This window comes from Hemicordylus capensis, chromosome 2 (genome assembly GCF_027244095.1).
Source record: "Hemicordylus capensis ecotype Gifberg chromosome 2, rHemCap1.1.pri, whole genome shotgun sequence".
NCBI lineage: Eukaryota > Metazoa > Chordata > Lepidosauria > Squamata > Cordylidae > Hemicordylus > Hemicordylus capensis.
Window position 1 is genome coordinate 369,369,415 of NC_069658.1, and position 15,091 is coordinate 369,384,505.

The 15,091-nt window shown below is 43.8% G+C and overlaps 1 protein-coding gene across 2 annotated transcripts in view; it reads right to left on the reverse strand.

Annotated features, from left to right (window-relative positions):
• WWC1 (WW and C2 domain containing 1) overlaps positions 1 to 15,091 on the reverse strand; it is a 168,160-nt gene that overhangs the window by 23,372 nt on the left and 129,697 nt on the right. For both annotated transcript variants that reach the window (XM_053289852.1, XM_053289853.1), the window contains exons 15-19: positions 7,320 to 7,512; positions 5,171 to 5,323; positions 4,820 to 4,920; positions 2,360 to 2,501; positions 293 to 457 (exon numbers count right to left, since the gene is read on the reverse strand). In XM_053289852.1, the coding sequence (XP_053145827.1) occupies positions 293 to 457; positions 2,360 to 2,501; positions 4,820 to 4,920; positions 5,171 to 5,323; positions 7,320 to 7,512 (754 nt within the window). The remainder of the gene's footprint in view (positions 1 to 292; positions 458 to 2,359; positions 2,502 to 4,819; positions 4,921 to 5,170; positions 5,324 to 7,319; positions 7,513 to 15,091) is intronic.

The following is a 15,091-nucleotide window of genomic DNA, read 5'->3' on the forward strand; positions in this document are numbered from 1 at the left end:
AAATGTAACACTAAGTCAGGATTAAATCCTGATTCTCTAGCCTCAGAATCATGTGCTTCCCTGTTCCCTTCACGCATGAAACAAGGAACCTGCTTTCCAAGGAAGTGCTATTTCCTATCTTAAGAACAAGCCAGAATGTCTGAATCAACCCACCCAGAATCAGTGATATAAAAGGTGGGAGATCTTCATATCCTTCAGGAAAACTGCATTATTAAGCAAGCTACTAGTAGCATTCTATTCACTGAGAAGGAGAGTGAAAAGACAGGCAAATGTACAGAAGCCTTTTCCTTACCCGACACACATACTGGCTCTGCGGTCCTGGAGAAAAGGTTTTGGAACGGATTATGGTACTGCCTCGAACAAGAGGAGTTCGCAGAGGATTAGGTGTTCTTTTATCTTTTGGACGAACTACCGTGGAAGATTGGGAAAAGTTTTCTGTGTTGGTCTCTTTATCCACCTGGAAGAAAGAGATATTTGAGGGTTGTTTCCTCCACCAAACTGATTTGCCTGTCTTGCAAATCAAAGGGCCATTCAAATTCTGGTGGATGATTTAGTGTCATAAATGAGACCCATGAGCTCTCAAGAGATTTAAGCTAGATCAGATAAATTCTATATCTTTCTCTACACTAAAAAAACCCAGAACATACTGCATGGCACACGCCAGATTGTTATAAGGTCTGTTGAGCTTTATTTTAGGAGTTGCTACTTCTAAATACAATAAACACCAAAATGGGGGGAGACGAGGGGCAAAATACTATGGCCACAATTCAACACTAGTTAAGCATTCTTAAGCCCAATTCTATTGCCTTACATGTGCTTAACACTCTGTTGAATTGTGGCTATAACCAGGGCCACAGCAGCTGACAACTAGACTATAAGGGAAGGATTGTTTTTGCCAGTCTCTCCTTCTTTCAGAAGTCCATGGTGCCTCTTGAAAATATATCCCGTGTGTTCCTTTAGCCACTTGGGAAGCCTCAGAATCGTTTTGACAGCAGCACCTAGCCCCATTTTTGTTTCCAGGCAGGGGGACTGCTGGTGGACATTTGGCTGGCTGGGTGCTTTCAGATGTGGGCTTGTAGTGAAGAAATGTAGTCCACGAGTACCCTGAGGCCTCAGGAGAACAACAAACCTATGTTCCCTCCTCACCTTTGGAACTTGGCTGCTGGCACACAGTGTACATGAGGCTCTCCTGGAACCTGGTACCAGCCTGTGGCTTTGGATTATTGGAACAAGGTGCCTGCCTGGACAACACTGACGTCTCCTTGCCCACACAGTGAGGGGCATTACTGCAGCATGGTACCTCACTGCCTGAGGTCCACCCCCTTCTCTTTGCTCTTAAAGTGGCAAATTTAGGAAAGTAAATTTTCTCCCCCTCCTTGCTAAATTCTTAATTTTATTTTTACCGCCAGTGGCCTGGCTACATAAGCCCCTGCCTCCACCTCCTTTTACACTTGGAACAATGTTCAATCTTGCTACCAAGAGTCTATACTCAGTTGCGGCATTGTGCTCATAAAATAAACTTTTTTTAAAAAAAAGTCTTGACTTACAGTACACCAGAGGAACAAATAGCCAAAGGTGACATTCACTGTCTAGACCTGATCCAAAGTTACTCTTGTTTGCTGATTTAGTGCTAACAATTCTGGGTTTACTTTGCTGAAAGCTGCCCACCTCTCTGACTAGGGGGGTTAGCTGAGATAGGGAAGAGAGTTCCTAGCATCTAAGAAATTTCCCCCTAGCTTCAAAGCATATGTTTCCCAAGTGAGTTGGTGTTCTGAGCCATGGACACAAAATTGATGCTACACACATATATAGGACACAGGTATGAAAGCACAGCAACACTTCGCTGATGATATTTGAGATTTTTCAGAAGAGGCAGCCTCTGCTGGAATAATTTGCCATATACCACTATCAGAAAGTTACATGTCAGAATCCTAGCAACAAAATCAAGGATTTCTATCCAGTTCAAAGCTTGGCAATGTCTCCTATGATACGAGCAGCACTGGGGGAGACCTCTGACTGTACAACAGTAAATAAATTAAGTGGTATCTTGGCTATAATGTTTGCAGGCTACAGAGTGAAAAAATCCAATACCATCAAGTGCTTATATGTCAAGGTTGACCTGATTATGCAAGCTAGCATCCTAATATTTTTCCTAATGAGTTTATGGCTAAGAGTATTTTTTGTGAAGCTTAGCAAAGGCCAGAAAAACAGAACAAGTGGAAGACAAAAAAGCAAGCTCAGTTCCATCATGTTAGAGGTGAATCAAGGGCAATGCAGCAGTAACATAGTGTTGAGTCAGCTTGTCCTTCTGGTGATCACCTGCTTACCAGAGACTCTGCTTTCCTTGTGCTTTCTTTACCTTGATGGCTGCTGATTCAGCCAGTGCTAAAGAAGATGGGTTCTCTTCTGTTTCCCAGCCTGTACTGCCACTATAACATTCTTCTTCCTCTTCTATTTCATTTTCACTGTTGCCATTGTGCTCAGCATCTTCCTCATCTTGCCTGTCACATAACAAAAAGGTAAAAAGTGTGCCATCAAGTCGATTTCAACTCCTGGTGCACACAGAGCCCTGTGGTTTTCTTGGGTAGAATACAGGAGGAGCTTACCATTGCCTCCTCCTACACAATATGAGATGATGCCTTTCAGCATCTTCCTATATCGCTGCTGCCCGATATAGGTGTTTCCCATAGTCTGGGAAACACACCAGCGGGGATTCAACCCGGCAACCTTCTGCTTGTTACTCAAGCATTTCCCCGCTGCACCACTTAAGGTGGTATTTTCACATAACAAAACAACTCCATAAAAATACAGCACATGCAACATACCAGCCTTAAAGACTATGGCAAAGCTAATACTCCCAGACACATTGGGCTTCATACCAGTTTTCTACAGTGCTAAGAGATGTATATTGATGCTATATAATACACAAGGATACACTAGTTGGAGTAAAGCAACAATAAATTTGGATATTTTTTTTTAATTTTGGAAAGTTCTAAATGTATTCTTCTACCTTGTGCTTCATTCATTACTCAGCCCCTGTAGAAGCTCCAGAACAAAAACACAAACCCTTCCTCTCCACAAGGAGAGGAGAGCTGGTCTTGTGGTAGCAAGCATGACTTGTCCCCATAGCTAAGCAGGGTCTGCCCTGGTTGCATCTGAATGGGAGACTTGATGTGTGAGCACTGCAGGATATTCCCCTCAGGGGATGAAGCCGCTCTGGGAAGAGCAGAAGGTTTCAAGTTCCCTCCCTGGCTTCTCCAAGATAGGGCTGAGAGAGATTCCTGCCTGCAACCTTGGAGAAGCTGCTGCCAGTCTGTGAAGACAATACTGAGCTAGATAGACCAATGGTCTGACTCAGTATATGGCAGTTTCCTATGTTCCTAAGCTCCATAGGGCAGCCATACTATTTGCATTGGGCTTACCACAAGTCAGCTGAGTAGTATGGGAAGTCTTCACATTGACACCAGCTGCCACCACCAGGGAGATGCATCACTGACATTCTACATAACTGGGGTGACTCAAACAGTGGACTACTAACATTACATAAGCATAACACTACAGCATTAACAAGCAGAAATACAATGGGGAGCCACCACAGGGAGAATATTACTTGCATTGACTCCAGCAGGTGAACATTAGGGTTTTTTAAAATAATGAATATTTTGCTTATATGTATAAATGGATTACAATGAGGGAGTCGGACACAGTCTGGCAAATAACTGCTAAAAGAGGCACACTAGAGAAGAATGAACATGAACGAATGACTGAGTGAGTAAATGAACACACACACTTTGAAATGTGACCTCAAGTACTTAGGCATCGTCAGTTAAACCTTACTATAACAAAAGCATAGTTTCAGCATTTCAGAGAACACAACTTTAGAACTTGGCAAATCCTGCACCAATCTACATTTTTAAAGAAGTCAACCTCTTGGGTTGAACTTTGATGTTTTAATACAACTGGATACAGGCACTCCCTGTGTTACAAACGCTCGACTTACAAACGTAATGTAACATATTGCATTAAGCGAGTCCTCCAACTTACAAAAGCCAACCCACACATACAAACAAGCCTCTTGGGAACTATATGCGTTCCAAGTTATGAACATCTGACTTAAAACAAGCTTTTGGAACACAACATATTTATAAATTAGGGACTTCCTGTACTATGTATATTAACTCCGAAGTATAGATTTTTATAAATTAAGAAAGGGTGTCAATAGGTGTTTCCCTCTAATTTTGTTCATGTGTGTACAGAATGAGTTTTGTTCTGGGAAGCAGTATCAGTGTGTGCGCATGTTCATTCAGAGTGGTGCCTTCCTGATTCAACTGAGTGGGATCAAAAATTAACTAAGCGGACATCAAAAAACTTGTGTGAGCATGCGCACATGCACACGCCTTAAGAGGGAGCACTGGTGTCAATGTAATAAAGGATGATGTGCTTCTGCAAATGTCAGTTTGATTTTGCAGTTTCAACCTTTAGCCTCATTCTACACAGTGATTTTCCTCAGAGACTTGCTTATCTTAGCTTCACAATGCAAAGAAATGTCAAGAATAAAATTGACATTATTAGTGGGCGGTAACCCTACAACACAACAGTAATAATATGATGATACTACTATGACTTGATGTTTGATGATGTTGCTACTATTAGTCTAATCCTGCCCTCTAAAACATGGATAATGAAACCAAAAGAGGCCATAACACTGCAGCAGTTGTGAGATGTGACTATTTTATACCACTGTCAGTCCTTGACACAAGCTTTTGTGTCAAGGGTTGACTTTCAATAGACCATCTTACCAATATACCACATCACTTACCAATTTTCACCAATAACTAAAGTGCTTCTGCTATCTTCTAGCTTTTTCTCCACAGCTTCTAGTTCAACAGCAGTCTGTTCCAATAGTGCCGATACAGAGTCCTGTGAGAAAGAGTTGATGACATAATTCCTCCTTTTGTCAAAGGCTAATGTTATTCACATCAAGAAAATGGTATTTTATTAGCCAGGTACCACAGTCTGTCCAAAAACGAAAGGCTCCCCCCACCCCCATTTTTCTTAAGAGTAATTAGATCTCAGACGTGCAAGCCTGAGGTTTTGTCTCCTATCATATTACAGTTTTCCAGCAATTAGCAAGCATTGGTTTGTACAAAACATCTTTATTAGTCTTTACCATTTTCTCATTGCAGGGTAGCTTAGAATAGACATCCTCTTGCTTATCTCTACTGCTTTGCCTCTGCAGGTATTTATAACTGAGGAGGTTGTACCAGCGTGTTGACCTCTCTCCAGATCTACAAGTCTCAGCAAGACTAATTTGTGCTCCTCCCTGTAGAGCCAGAGAAAAACAGCAAAGGGCATCTTCATAACATTCAAATGGACAATTAAAACAAATGCTAGGATAATGTATGGCCTGAGAGAATAAAAAGCTTCCCAAGTTGGAAGTTTAGTTATTTGGAAAATAAATACTAGTTCACTTTCCTTGAAATTTTTGCAGAACAGAGATCATGAATTTCTTGATTGCAGCATCATCTTTTTGAGCTGTCACAATTTTGCATATCACACTGGCAGCATCTACAAGCATGCCTGAAAGATCAGCTCACAGAAATAGTGGCATCTCTGCACGAGTTATGTATTACTGCAGCCCTGACAACTCCATGTGCTCCTGAGATTCTCAAGTGGGGGCCTCCCCTCAAACATCAACTGGGTCCTGAATATTTAAGGATTTCCATGCAACTATTTTAATGCCTGGAGCTGCCATAATCAAAGAAAGTTGCAGCAATTATTTATAAAGTCTTCACAGAGACACTCTGATGCACACAATTAAAACTGCTGGTTTTAACTTTTAAAGCTCTAAACAGCTTGCGACAGTTTATCTCAAGGGCAACCTTATCACACATGAACTTGCCTGAATACTGAGAGCTTCCTCTGAGGTCTTCTTTGAGCCCCCTACCTTTAGAACCTAGATGGGTAGTGGTTCTGGTGCCCTGTCTCTGAAATGGTCTTGCCAGCAAGGTTTGTCTGGTGCCAGTTTCAATTATCAATATGTTCCATACCATAATGTGGTTGGTACAGAACCACCCACACTGCTGTGGGGCTCTAAATCACCCAGACACAGTGTGCAAGAGGGCAGTATCAGTACTGCTGACATTTGGGTGATTGAATACCATGTGCTACTTCCATTGGGAACCGTGAGAGTAGTACACAACATGTGACCACACAAGATTCATAGGACCAGTACTGCCCTCTTGGGCAGCATAGTCACTGGGTGAATTAGAATCCCGCAGCAACATGGATTGTTCTATATTGCCCATGTAACACTGTGTGACATGTCAGTTACTGACTTTTTGAAATCAGGTGAAGACCTTGTTATTTGCCTGGATATTTTAGATCTTCCGTTTTTCACTTAACCTGGCACTGAGTATTTTAACATATGCTGCACTGCTGCTTTCAATACTTAGTTTTATTGTTGCTTTACTGTATTTATAACCTCTTCGACATGCTCTAAAAGTCACTGGACTGAAAAGCAAACTACAAAATGCTCTAAACACAAACAGTGACTCCAGTGAGCACTGCATAGCTGCGAGATGGCTGGGACACTCCTGAGATGCTTGCCTGAGGACCACCTGCCAGAGAACTATTCATGTGTGAAAGAAGTCTCCAAAGTCTAAATGTATAAAGATAAAAATAGTAACAATGCATCAGAATTTTAATAAATACCTAAAGCATTGGCTGATTACAAAGTGGGTACCCATAATACTGTACTTCCTTATTACAAGTATTTATTTAGTGATGCATCTTCTCCACATGGGTAGTGGCAATTACGGGTAGCTTCCATAATGTTGCTGGCACAGTGTCACTGGTAGAAGGCATTGCCCCACCCCTTCTCCACTACCAAGCTGACACTGAGCCCTCCTGAAGAGCTGTTGCTAAGAGACAGAGGACCTTCATCAGTGACATGGAATGCACCATCATGGGTGAGGTGGTGAATTCCAGAAGCCAAGGGCAGAACTTCTAGTGGTTTTCCTCACAGATTCTGGGATTCCCCCCACCCCACCCCTGAAGCCTCTTGTGCTACATCCCATATTGTTACTGAAGGCCGCCAACCCTCAACTACAGCTTCTCTGGGAAGTTCAGAGTGGGCTCAGTGGGAAAGAGGTGGGGAAAGTCTTCTGCTGCCACATGTTGTGTCAGATATACTGTGGAGACTACCAACTGTCCATAATTGCTGTTATCTGTATGCAGAATATGCCTCCTGAAAATCCAACAAAGCTTTATGTATAAAACATTGAAACAATTAACACACAGTAGGAACACACACTAACCAAGCACTCTTCAAGATGGCACTTATCCACAGCGCAGACATCAACCCTTAACGTCTTCTGGCGTAAAACAGAGTAAGAGATCACAATGCAAAATAATTCATTGAATACGAGATTGTCTGAAGCCTCCATGAGTCTTGTACGGAACAAACAACTTGTACTTTCAGAACAGGGAAGAACAGCCACACGAATGTTCCTGTTGAAGAATAGCTTAATCAGCATTATTTACAATACAGGTTCACTGTACATGCAGAAAATTATTGCAGCTCAGAACAAGAGTCCTTGCACAGCTTGGCAGAATAGAACTTACATTGGTAATAGGAAACTAATCCCAAATGTAGATACAGAATTGATGCTGTTGTGTTTTCTACTTCTTGCCTGAAAACTGTAGCTAGGCACTGTTTTTTGTTTTTGTTTTTTCAATTTTCAATCATTTCAATGGGCTTCTGTTGGCATAGGGTTTTTAAAATTTGGTCTTATAGAGCTGGCAATGAAACTTCTGAAAAGTTTCAATAGTGCAAATTATTTGCATAATGTAGTCAAATTACAGCTGGGAAGATTGTTTAATAACTACAAGCACTAGAAACATCTGGGTAAGATTCTACAAGAACCTCTTTCTATATTGTCTACATTGTTTTCTTCCATCTTTTGCACAGACAGAACACAGAATTGAGGTGAGGCTCAGCATAACTTACATAACAAACAATTATGTGCTCTTCTGACATCTTCCCATAAGATTTCAGCAGTCTCCAGAACTCATTGCCACTCTTTTTTGGCGGAGGGGAGTGTGTGGCAACTACAACTTTTTTGAGGCTTTAAAAAAAACCTACACCCTTGTACTACTCGCAGTTATGGAACACATGAATTCAGCCATAAATTTTACATACAGTTGTGGATGGTACTATATATAAATATTCTGGGTTTTTTAAAAAAATCCAAAACAGAGATGCAACACTAAAAGTGTGAAATCTTTCTGCTTTGCTGCTGGTAGCCTGAGACTTCTTATCTGAACAGTTAGTAAGAGAGAGGATGAACCGGCTGTAGCCGATCCCTCTGGCCAGGCTTTTCAACCTGCCTCAAAGTAGAGGGAAGAGAAAGACAAGACTTCAAGGAGGAAATGGGAGAAATCTCCTAACCTACATCCAGCTGAGTCTTTCTTCAAAGAACCTGCCTCCTAGTGGACAGATCAGAGATCACCCCATAGTCCTAGACTACTGGAGGCAACAACTAGGGAGAATGAATTTTTTTCTTTTTCATTCAAGTGAAAGTGTGGGGAAACGTGGTATAACACATTGACTAAAATTTGGTAGGGTCATTAGGAAACAAATACAGGTGAAACTCGGAAAATTAGAATATCGTGCAAAAGTCCATTAATTTCAGTAATGCAAATTAAAAGGTGAAACTGATATATGAGACAGACGCATTACATGCAAAGCGAGATAAGTCAAGCCTTAATCCTCTCTAATAAAACACTTGGTGTCCGTCCGTGCCTCGACTGTTCTGAGCGTGCGCGGAGCGCACGCTCAGAACAGTCCAAGGGAGAGACAACCGCCAGCACCCGGCGGCCATCTTGGGCGGCCAGAAGTGGCCGCCCGAAGAAGCCGGATAAGCGGCGGCGGGGGACACTGGCCGAAGCGGCGGCAAAGCTGCCGCCTCGGCCAGAGGACGCGGCGCGGCCAAGGCGGCGGCGGAGCCATGGCCGCGCTGCCGAAGCCGGGCAGGGGGAGGAGGCGGCGGGGGAAGCCGGCCGAGGTGGTGGCCGAGCCGCCGCCGAGGCCTGGCGCCGCCGCCGCAGCTGGGCGGCTTGGGGCCCTTGCCTGGCCGGGGAGACCGGCCGCGGCATAGAGGCTGGCGGCGGCGGCGCCACAGCCAATATCCACCTTCCCGCCCTCCCAGCTGCCCGACTTACCCTTCCCCGCACCCCCCCCAAAGGAATAAGGGCCTCCGCGGCCGCCGGAACTGCCCTCCCGCCCTCCCAGCTGCCCGAGCCCTACTCACCCGAGTCAGCCCGCAAGAGCCGGGCGAAGTGCAAGCATGTTTTCAAAAGGTCCAGAGAGGAGCTCGCAAACAGAGCTCCTCTCTGTGCTAAGTCTCTTCCTGACTTCCGAGTTCGGGAAGAGACTTAGCACAGAGAGGAGCTCTGTTTGCGAGCTCCTCTCTGGACCTTTTGAAAACATGCTTGCACTTCGCCCGGCTCTTGCGGGCTGACTCGGGTGAGTAGGGCTCGGGCAGCTGGGAGGGCGGGAGGGCAGTTCCGGCGGCCGCGGAGGCCCTTATTCCTTTGGGGGGGGTGCGGGGAAGGGTAAGTCGGGCAGCTGGGAGGGCGGGAGGACGGTTATCGGCCCCTTCCCTTCCTAGCGCCCGTTATTCAACGGGCTAAAATTTACTTGTTTGTTATAATTGTGATGATCATGGCATACAGCTCATGAAAACCCCAAATCCACAATCTCAGAAAATTAGAATATTACATGGAACCAAGAAGACAAGGATTGAAGAATAGAACAATATCAGACCTCTGAAAAGTATACAGTGTACTGTGCTTGATTGGCCAGCAAACTCGCCTGACCTGACCCCATAGAGAATCTATGGGGCATTGCCAAGAGAAGGATGAGAGACATGAGACCAAACAATGCAGAATTGCTGAAGGCTGCTAATGAAGCATCCTGGTCTTCCATAACACCTCATCAGTGCCACAGGCTGATAGCATCCATGCCACGCCGCATTGAGGCAGTAATTGCTGCAAAAGGGGCCCAAACCAAGTACTGAATACATATGCATGCTTATACTTTTCAGAGGTCCAATATTGTTCTATTCTTCAATCCTTGTCTTCTTGGTTCCATGTAATATTCTAATTTTCTGAGATTGTGGATTTGGGGTTTACATGACCTGTACGCCATGATCATCACAATTATAACAAATTAAGGCTTGACTTATCTCGCTTTGCATGTAATGCGTCTGTCTCATATATCAGTTTCACCTTTTAATTTGCATTACTGAAATTAATGGACTTTTGCACGATATTCTAATTTTCTGAGTTTCACCTGTAGATTGCTCTGATGGCCAGATCCAACCAGCGGACCACTGGTTAACTATCCCTGAACTCTAAGAGATAGTTTAACAATAAAAGCTCTAAGGGTATTTCAACTGCTGGGAGAGATCATCAGGAGATTTGGTGCAGCGTGTTATCAATATGCTGACAACATCCAGATCTATTTCTCCATATCAACTTCATCAGATAATGGCATAACTTCCTTAAATGCCTGCCTGGAGGCAGTAACGGGCTGGATGAGGGATGGATCCACTGAAATTGGATCCAAGTAAGATGGTGGTACTGACAGGGGTGGGGGCGGTCAGAACTCAAAAGGTTTAAATCTGCCTATACTGGATGGGGTTACACTCTCCCAGAAAGAACAAATAGATATATTGGGAGTACTCCTGGATCCAAAACTCTCTCTGGTCTCTAAGGTTGAGGCAACAGCCAGGGGCACTCTTTATCTGCTTTGGCTGATACGTCAGCTATGCCCATTTCTTGAGGAAAATGAACTTAAAACAACGGTACATGTGCTGGTAAGCTCCAGACTTGGTTTTCATAATGCACTCTTCATGGGGCTGCCTTTGTACATAGTCCATAAGCTACAATTGGTGCAGAATGTCGCAGCCAGACTGGTCTCTGGGATAATCCGAAAATGCCACACAACACCAATCTTAAAAGATCTGCACTAGTTGCAGATATGTTTCTGAGTGAAATGTGAAGTGCTGATTATTACCTATAAAGGCCTTAACGGCTTGGGTCCAGGATATTTAAGAGAGCGCCTCCTTTGTCATGAACCCTCCTGCCTATTGAGATCATCTGGGGAGGTCTGGTTACGGCTACCACCAGCTCATTTGGTGGCTACTCGAGACCTCACCTTCTCTTCGACTGGCCTGGAACTCTGCAATACACTCCCTGTTAAAATAAGAGTTTTCCCATCTCTGACTGTTTTTTTTTAAGACCCTTAAGACACACCTGTTTTCTCAAGCTTTTAATTAATTTTTATTGGTTTTCTATCATGGTTGTTTTAATCTTTTTATCCTTTTTAATATTTGTTGTATGTTCAGTATAGAAATATGATACATAAACTTAATGCAGCAGCACATCTGCGGTTGCTTCCTCGCGTACACTCAACAGGAAGCTGTTGAGTTCCCAGCTCATTGATGAGGATACTTGCATTACAACATATGTTTCTTTTAATACACTTTAGGTGTATATCTTACATATGAAGCAGCTCTTACAGTGAGGGAAATAAGTATTTGATCCCCTGCTGATTTTATCCGTTTGCCCTCTGACACAGAAATGACCAGGCTATAATTGAAATGGAAGGTTTATTGTAGCTGTGAGAGACAGAACAACAACAAACAAACCCTCAAAAGCCCAGTGCCCAAAAGTCAGCGATGGATTTGCATTGTAGTGAGGGAAAGAAGTATTCGATCCCCTATCAACCAGCAAGATTTCAGGCTCCCAGGTGTCTTTTCACTATATGCAGGTAACGAGCTGAGATGAGGAACACCCTCTGTAAGGGAGTGCTCCTAATCCCAGCTTGTTACAGTACCTGTATAAAAGACACCTGTCCATAGAAGCAAGCAATCACTCAGCTTCCAAACTCACCACCATGCCCAAGACCAAAGAGCTGTCAAAGGATGTCAGGGACAAGGTTGTAGACCTGCACAAGGCTGGACTGGGCTACAAGACTATCGCCAAGCAGCTTGGTGAGAAGGTGACTACAGTTGGCACGATAACTCGCAAATGGAAGAAACACAAAATAACTGTCAATCTCCCTAGGTCTGGGGCTCCATGCAAGATCTCACCTCGTGGAGTTGCAATTTTCATGAGAACGGTGACAAAGCAGCCCAGAACTACACAGGGGGAACTTGTCAATGATCTCAGGGCAGCTGGAACCATAGTCACCAAGAAAACAATTGGTAACACACTACGCCGTGAAGGACTGAAATCTTGCAGTGCCTGCAAGTTCCCCCTGCTCAAGGCAGCACATGTACAGGCCCGTCTGCAGTTTGCCAATGCACATCTGAATGATCCAGAGGAGAACTGGGCGAAAGTGTTGTGGTCAGATGAGACCAAAATCGAGCTCTCTGGCATCAACTCAACTCGCCGTGTGTGGAGGAGGAGGAATGCTGCCTATGAGCCCAAGAACACCATCCCCATCGTCAAGCATGGAGGTGGACACATTATGCTTTGGGGGTGTTTTTCTGCTAAGGGGACAGGACACCTTCACCACATCGAAGGGACGATGGATGGGACCATGTACCGTCAGATCTTGGGTGAGCACATCCTTCCTTCAGCCAGGGCATTGAGAATGGGTCGTGGATGGGTATTCCAGCATGACAATGACGCAAAACACACAGCCTAGGCAACAAAGGAGTGGCTCAAGAAGAAGCACATGAAGGTCCTGGAGTGGCCCAGCCAATCTCCAGACCTTAATCCCATAGAAAATCTGTGGAGGGAGCTGAAGGTTCGGGTTGCCAAACATCAGCCTCGAAACCTTTCTGACTTGGAGAGGATCTGCAAAGAGGAGTGGGACAACATCCCTCCTGGGTTGTGTGCAAACCTGGTGGCCAACTACAAGAAACGTCTGACCTCTGTGATTGCCAACAAGGGTTTTGCCACCAAGTACTAAGACATCTTTTGTGAAGGGATCGAATACTTATTTCCCTCACTACAATGCAAATCCATCGCTGACTTTTGGGCACTGGGCTTTTGAGGGTTTGTTTGTTGTTGTTCTGTCTCTCACAACTACAATAAACCTACCATTCCAATTATAGCCTGGTCATTTCTGTGTCAGAGGGCAAACGGACAAAATCAGCAGGGGATCAAATACTTATTTCCCTCACTGTATACATTCGGGGGGTTAGCAACAGAGTAGTGGCAGAACCATCTTTAAGTGTTATACTTCGTCAATAGCTTGGCTAGGTTTAGGGGAGGCAAGGGCTGTGTTTTAGTTAGCTTTTATATTTGTAGGATGCAAGTTCAGAATAAGAGTCCTTGATTATCTAAGGTTTAAGACAACTGAATAAAAAATGTTAAGTGCTTAGATCCTGTCCTTTATACTGGAGTACACACACATAAGCCACCTAATGGTGCAGCAGGAAATGACTTGCCTAGCAAGCATGAGGTTGCCGGTTCGAATCCCTGCTGGTACCTATATCAGGCAGCAGCGATATAGGAAGATGCTGAAAGGCATAATCTCATACTGCACGGGAGGAGGCAATGGTAAACCCCTCCTATATTCTACCAAGGACAACCACAGGGCTCTGTGGTCACCAGGAGTCAACACTGACTTGACGGCACACTTTACTTTACACACAATTATAACACAACATCAAAGCAATAACGCTGGTTAGTTGTGACCTAAGCAAATCAACAAAGCATTCACAGGACTATGAATTTGCTAAAGTACATGGGCATATGTCAACCTTCAGGAATAATTTCAGTTTCCCATGCCCTCTGCTAAGCTACAACAGGTTTTCCTCGTCAATTAGATGACTAGCTTGTTCAATACTGATCTTCAAGTATTTTATCATCATTTTATAAATGAGTATATTTAATGAATGCAAATGATAAAGAAGGAAAGTTGCATCTGTTTCTCCAAGTTAATAGAGATGTGCACATATTGGTTTTTAAAATTTGATTTGTACCCAACCGAATCACCCCCCATTTGTTTTGGGTACGAATCTGTCCCTGAATCACCCCAGATTCGAGTTGTACCTGAATTTTCTGAATCCGAAGCGATACAGGGCAAAAAAAGGGGTTCCAGGAACAAAGTGTGTGGTGGGCAGTAGTGCCCAATGGGTGGAAGCTACCACCCAGATTTCAAAGAAATTAGGCAAAGGGGTGATGTTTAAAATATTTTAAGTTGGCACGTCTTTAAGCTTTCCCTTAAGCATAGGGAATAATGGGGAATTTCAGCAGCTCCATAATTCCACTTGGGGGGCACCAGGATGGCCCAGAGCAGGTTGTGGTGTAGTGCACATAGGGTGTCAAAAACTTGCAAAACAAGCCCATGGGGCACTTCTGTTGTTTTCAATGTCTGAAGTGTTCTGAAAGTAGATTCTCTGGTAGGAAATGAGAGTGGATTATTTCTATGTTTATTCATCATTATGAATGAACAAAGATGAGGAGTGACGGTGGATTCCACTATGGGGAAAAGCTTAAAGACGTGCCAACTTCAAAATATTTTTTAAAATCACCCCGTTGCCCAATTTCTTTGAAATCTGGGTGGAAGCTTCCACCCATTGGGAACTACCACCCAACCCACTTTGGCCACAAAATGGAGGTCCAAATCCCCAAAATTTTGAGGTCCAAATCTGGGGTGATTTGTTTTTGAACCCAAATCTGGGCAACTGAGCACAGGGGTGATTTGTTCTGCCTACAAATCACCTGAATCAGCTAGATTCTGGTACAAATCATTTTGTACCCAAATCGATTCACACATCCCTAATGCTTAGGAGTGATTACTGAAGGGAAATAAAAAACATAACCATGTTTTGTTGTTGAATGTCATTATATAAAAGGAGACAGATTTCTATACAGGAGAACCTCGTTATCCGCAGTTTCATGTATTCGCTGTCGGGTAATAGACAAAAAGGCAAAAACGGGTTAGATCCGTGTATGTGCAGGTGGCCGGAAATGACCTCAGAATTCATTTCCAGCCTCTATTTTGACATAGGGAGCCATTTTATCACTCATTTTTAAAGTGGGGAGATGGCAACTGTCAACCAAT